The following is a 6,000-nucleotide window of genomic DNA, read 5'->3' as shown; positions in this document are numbered from 1 at the left end:
GAAAAAAAAAGTTTTTGAAATTGTGTTAAAAAATATCTTTTGGAAGTTAAAGTTTGTGTTTGGACATGCATTTCATTTGAAAAAAGTTAAAGTTTTGTGAGTGGAAGAAAATTTTTTAGTCAAAAATTGCCCTATACTAATTTTTGGAACTTAAAGTTTTTTTTTTCAATTTATTTTTAAAACTGATCATATCCCATGAATAAATAATATTTTTAATTTTTTAATATGGCCAAACGAGAGAGAATTTTTAAATCTTTTCCTGGAACTTCAACAAAATATTGTTCAACCAGCTAATACGGTAAAAACTCAATTAAACCCATCAGTACTGCTTTAGTGCATTTTCTACAAGAAGGGAAATAAAAGATACATCTTCAAATTAAGCCGAGAAGCTTACACATTTTCAGCGCTTGCAGGTTGTTAAAAGTTGTTAAAAAAATGGCGAATCAGGGCAACAGTGATGCTTCATCTGCAAGAAAAGCCTCAATCACTCACGTAATCTTTGACATGGACGGCCTTCTTTTAGGTATATATGTGTATATATCATTCTGTATAAGATCTTTCTTACTTGATTTACTATAGTTCCATTCTATTTTGCAAATCTGGATGACTTGAGAATGCAATGCCCACTGTTTCTTGACCCAATTACCCATTTTGCCAATAACTGGTAATGTGCTCGTGGGAATTTCCTGTAAGTAGTTTTTCAAGGGTTGGTATACCTTTGGTATGCAATCGTTTGCTTAAATTGTTTGTTCTTTGGATGTCGTAAAATTTGTGATCATTGGGGAAGTGAAGTTAAAAAATTTGAGTGTGATATGTTCTACCCTTATTTTCAATCATAATCAATCTTAATCATATTTTCTATTATTGATTTCTGACCACAATCTACTTAGGCCCCTCTTATTTCTTCCTTTTGTGAGTTTGCATTTAGGATTGATGCAATTGGAAATGATTTAATGACTTATAGACACGGCGACGAAGTTGCATTTGTCAGTGAAAGTTCAGTGTAAATTTAGTGAACAACAAATGCAACTTCGTCACTGCTCTAAGTGTCATCTATAAGTTATCAAATCGTTTCCAATTGCATCAATCCCAAATGCAACATCTTTCATAACAAGAGCTCACAGAAGAAAGAGATACGAGGGTCTTATATAGAATGTGGTAAAAAATCCATAATAGAGAATATGATTATGATTGAAAAGAAGAGGTTGAATACTGTGCTTTTGATGTTATACCTTGTCAGCTGTGATAGACTCAGGATTTGTGAAAATAGGGTAGGGAAGCTCATCTATTTGACAATACTTAACGGAACTTCTGAATAAAATCTTAGGGGATGGAGGGGACAGAAGTAATTCTGTAGGGCGTTTTTAAAAATTTAGAAAAGCTTTTAAAGGGTAAAATTTCATTCGTGGAAGAATATTGAGCGCATGCGGTGCAACAAAACAATCAGCCGCTGCTTGAGGGCATTATTTGATTTGGAATTTTGAAGTTGCCTTTCTTATTGATACCACAAGTTGTCAATGATAAGTGAGATGTGAACAACTCTACAATATCTAGTCTCTTTAAGTGAGACCTTGTGACCATTAGGCCATTTCTTATGCAGAGAAGATTAGTCAAGAATAAGTGAGACCTTGTGACCATTAGGCCATTTCTTATGCAGAGAGGACACTCCAGTATGTTTCTTTGAAAAAAAAAATAGCTTCTAAGTAATGGGAAGAAGAGGTGAGGATAGATTGTTAACTTAGGGGATCAAAGGGGAGATTGATATTTACCAGGCTTTTCCTGTTTGTTGGATTCTATTGGAAAGAAACAAGGAAATCTTTGTGTGGTTGAATAGTTGCTACTTGAAGACAAGTTTTGGTTGACTAGCTTCTGTGTTGCTTTTCTTTTGTGTATCAGACACGGAGATATTCTATACGGAGGTCCAGGAGATTATACTTGCTAGGTATAATAAGACTTTTGATTGGTCACTCAAGGCAAAGATGATGGGGAAGAAGGCGATAGAGGCTGCCAGGGTCTTTGTTGAAGAGACAGGAATAAGTGATTCACTTACAGCTGAAGATTTTCTTGTAGAAAGAGAGGAAATGTTGCAGAAAATGTTTCCCACAAGTGACCTCATGCCAGGTACAAGTTTAAGCACTAGTAGCACTGTAGCAGATTATTTTTCTTTATTCATTTCTCAAGTTTCAGCTTTCTCACCCTTCCTCAGTGTTCTACATAAGAGTAGCAGACATTTATGGAATTGGATATTTGTCTTAAAATGGCATGGAGTAGCCACCTTCCTTTTTGACCAAGTTCCCTTTGATGACCCCTTCTGCAAATTTTCTCTGCAAAGTTACTTTTGAGTTTAGCTTCAGTAATCATCGTTTTGTTTCTTCTGACTGTTACATCATTCCTTCATTTTTATCAATCTATTGATTTTCCAATAACCCTTTCGTCATGAGATGTGACTGAAAGAGCCATTTTTCTTTTTATTTATTAAAGAAATCTTTTGTTTCCAGAAAACTCTGGTTTTCCTCCTAGTTCTTCTCACATTCAGTTTTCCATTTTCTCAACCAGTATATGGCACAAATTTCAGGTTTTAGCTTCAGGTGAAAACAATGTGTGTGCATTTTTATCTTTTAGCATGAAAAAGATACTCTGAAGTGATAGTTAGAAATATCGAGGTGTGCGCAAACTAGCCTGGATACCACCGTTATATAAAAAAAGTTGATCCAAAAGATGTCAAATTAAGTTTTGAATAATGCTAAATAGACAAGTAGGGACAGGTGGAATTTTTTTGTATAATATCTGGTGTTCCCTTCAATATTCAAGTCAGATTCTAAACTTCCTATTTGTGAAATTTGTGAAAGAGAAAAGGCAGGGGGCCGCGTTCTCATGAATCTCTCTTGAAACGAGACGAGATCTTCTGCTTTAATGTTTATTTTTGCGAAAGGTAAAAGGCTGTGTTGAAGCCGCATATACAGAGCAAAAGGATCATCAAAAAGAGACCCTAAAAGGTCTTACAAGGATCCAATGATATCTGCTAAAGCCTCTACATCTTCCAGAAGTTCTTCTTTACACCAAAAATAAAATAGCATCATACAGTTCACATCTTAACTTTTTGTATAGGGCTGCATTTCCTTCAAACACCTAAGTTCCTTTCCATCCATACTGTCCATCATACCCATGCTGGAATTGAGCTCCATCATCTCTTCTGCTTCACTGTACCTCCCATGTTGTTTCAACATTTTAGCAGATCTCCTGTGGACTTAGGCATAACCCACTTAATTCCTTTCATACTGAGAAACAATTGCCACAGCTGGTCAGTGAGTCGACAGTGAATGAAAAGGTGGTTGATGGTCTCGGACTCCTTCCCACATACAAAAGCATCTAGAGCATAACTAGAAGCCCTTTCTCTTCAAGTTTTCTTGAGTCAGACATGCCTCTTTAGAAACTAACCATACAAAGCTAGCTACTTTATAGCAATCAACTTTATCCTAGTTTTTCTAAGGGAATAACCAGTTCTTAAGGATGAGACACCCATATTGCCTGAACATACAAGCTGCTAATGGGGTTTCAATCCTTTCTCTTTATCTCCATCTTTGCCGGCTAATGGGGCCTAACTTATATGGTATTTCACGATGAACTTTTACCGATAGGGGATAGCTTTAGCTGAGTTTAATGTTCTGGAGAGGCTGTGCTTTAATTGATGGAAATAGCTCCGCATTTCTTTTCATCACCCAAAAGAAGAAGCGGGTAATATGCAGGGATAGGTAACCTTTAGATGCCAAATAAAAGCTTCCCTTATAACATTTATGCTTTATTTTGCATTTCAAAGCCTTGGAACTGTCGCCAGAGGATGGCCTAGCGGTTGGGAGTTGGAGAAACAACCTTGATCAATTATATTCGAATCTCAGCAAAGGTGACCCTAGATGAAACTTCCAATTTGCCTAAAGTCTTGGTGGCTAGAGCTATCCGGTACCTGTGCTAGTAGGAGATGATAGGTACTGGATTGATTTAGTGGAGGTACATGCAAGCTGGCCTCGATACCACTATTATCAAAAAAAATTATAAAAGAAAATTCTATATTTAAGTGAAATGGAGCATATGATTTCCTAGTTATTCAAGGAAAAAGGCTTCTGTTATCCTCTTGTAGTACACTCTTCCAAGTTAGAACATTTCTGCCAACATGAGAAATGATTTGCAGTTGTTTCTTTCTGCTCCAACCATCACAATGGCAAATGGTTAGTTTGACTATTCATTTTGTGTATTGTGCATCTGTTAACTCCTTCCAAAAAATTCACCATTTGTAGGTCCCTATGTAAAATGTAGAAAGCACTGTCTGCGTGGGACAAATTTCGTAATTCAATCTTATCAAAAGGATTGAAATTAACATTTATAGCTTGTGTGAGTAAAGCTACATAGCAACTTGAGAATTGCTTGGAAGAATTACACCCACGATCTTAAATCTAATTCCTTATCACCTTTCTTGTAAATCTTGTCCAACATCCTCTAGGATAATTATTTTTTCAAGTTCCTTGTGTCTAGTAATGTAATTTTAGAACAGTTATTGCTGAAGTAGAGTGGCTATCAAGTATGAAACTTGACTTGCATATTATTTCAGTCTTTTGATTTTGTTTAATGCAAAATTAGATTAGTATACACGAGTCTCTTTGCATCTTTTAACTTTTTGTCCTGTTACAGGGTCCAGCCGCCTGATTCATCACCTTCATGCAAATGGAATACCAATTTGTGTTGCTACGGGGTATGCCATCTTCTTTTAGTTTTGTTCTTTAGAAAGTTTAATGTTGGTGGCGCAATTAGTATAGCAAGTAGACGTTAGATTCTGCATAAGCTAAAATAATGTTTAAGAAGTAAGATGCAATAAGTGAACTAATATAAATGCATTTTCAGTACACACACGCGACATTTTGACTTGAAAACTCAAAGACATGGTGAACTTTTTTCACTGATGCATCATATCGTTCGCGGTGATGATCCAGAAGTTAAACAAGGAAAGCCATCACCAGATATATTCCTTGCAGCTGCAAACAGATTTGAGGTAATTTTCTGATTAACTTTGATGTATTTTTATTTCTCGAGGACTATTGTTTTAAAAAAATATTGCTTTTCCTGTAGATTGACATAACGGAAAAGGGCTAGATTTGCCCCCTCTACCATAGAAAATAAGCTATATTTACCGTCCGTTTCAGTTTCATAACAAAGATACACTTACTGTTATACTTTTGAGTTTATTTTACCCCTTATCGGTTAAATCCCTCTTCTAAACTTAAAAATAACTCGTGGCAAGCCTGATTGAACTAAAATAATCCGCCCCACTTTTAATTAGTGGGAAAATGTCCAAATTTATCCCTTTACTTTCGAATATTGTCTATATTATACTATTCGGCCAAATTTACCCCTACCGTTATACTATTAGGCCAAATTTACCCCTACCATCAGTAAACTTTTAAAAATTACCCCTCACTCCGTTAGGTAACCCAAAATCTTCCAATTCCCTTTTATTTAAATCACTTGTTCTTCATCTTGATCCACTATTTTCAGAAATTACTATTAATGTGAATGCTAAAGGTACTCAACTATACAAATTATTCATGGATATTTTTAATTACCATTGCACCCACTTCCCTCTTTGTGATAATGGTTTTGGAATTGATTTAAATTTTTTTATAATTTTTCAACCATATACACACCGCAAAATTCTATGAGTCCATTTGTTATGTATTATATGCGGCTGCTCATCATGTATGTATATGTATATTCGAATATATTTTGTAATTGTCTAGTTAGTATAGAGTTCGGTCGATTAACTTTAGAGTGCATAACGCGTAGGCATTTGATTAAAGCAAAGTTGAATTCGGCAATGCAAAATCTCCAAGGAACTTCAACTTCTATTACTAATATTTACAAAGTCTTCATACCTTTGGTGGAACGATTTCATTAAAGCTGGGTGTTGTAAATACTTTTTAAATTTAGACAAGCTACCTAATTTAGATTTTT

The 6,000-nt window shown here is 35.2% G+C and overlaps 1 protein-coding gene across 1 annotated transcript in view; it reads left to right on the top strand.

The window, feature by feature from the left end:
* The first annotated feature begins 336 nt into the window (after positions 1-336).
* Positions 337-6,000, top strand: part of LOC104112754 ((DL)-glycerol-3-phosphatase 2-like) — a 64,915-nt gene continuing 59,251 nt past the window's right edge. The window contains exons 1-4 of the mRNA XM_070188193.1: positions 337-523; positions 1,897-2,121; positions 4,684-4,744; positions 4,894-5,041. Of these exons, the coding sequence (XP_070044294.1) occupies positions 436-523; positions 1,897-2,121; positions 4,684-4,744; positions 4,894-5,041 (522 nt within the window). The 5' untranslated portion in view covers positions 337-435. The remainder of the gene's footprint in view (positions 524-1,896; positions 2,122-4,683; positions 4,745-4,893; positions 5,042-6,000) is intronic.

This window comes from Nicotiana tomentosiformis, chromosome 11 (genome assembly GCF_000390325.3).
Source record: "Nicotiana tomentosiformis chromosome 11, ASM39032v3, whole genome shotgun sequence".
Taxonomy (NCBI): Eukaryota; Viridiplantae; Streptophyta; class Magnoliopsida; order Solanales; family Solanaceae; genus Nicotiana; species Nicotiana tomentosiformis.
This window is presented reverse-complemented; position numbering and strand designations above follow the sequence as displayed.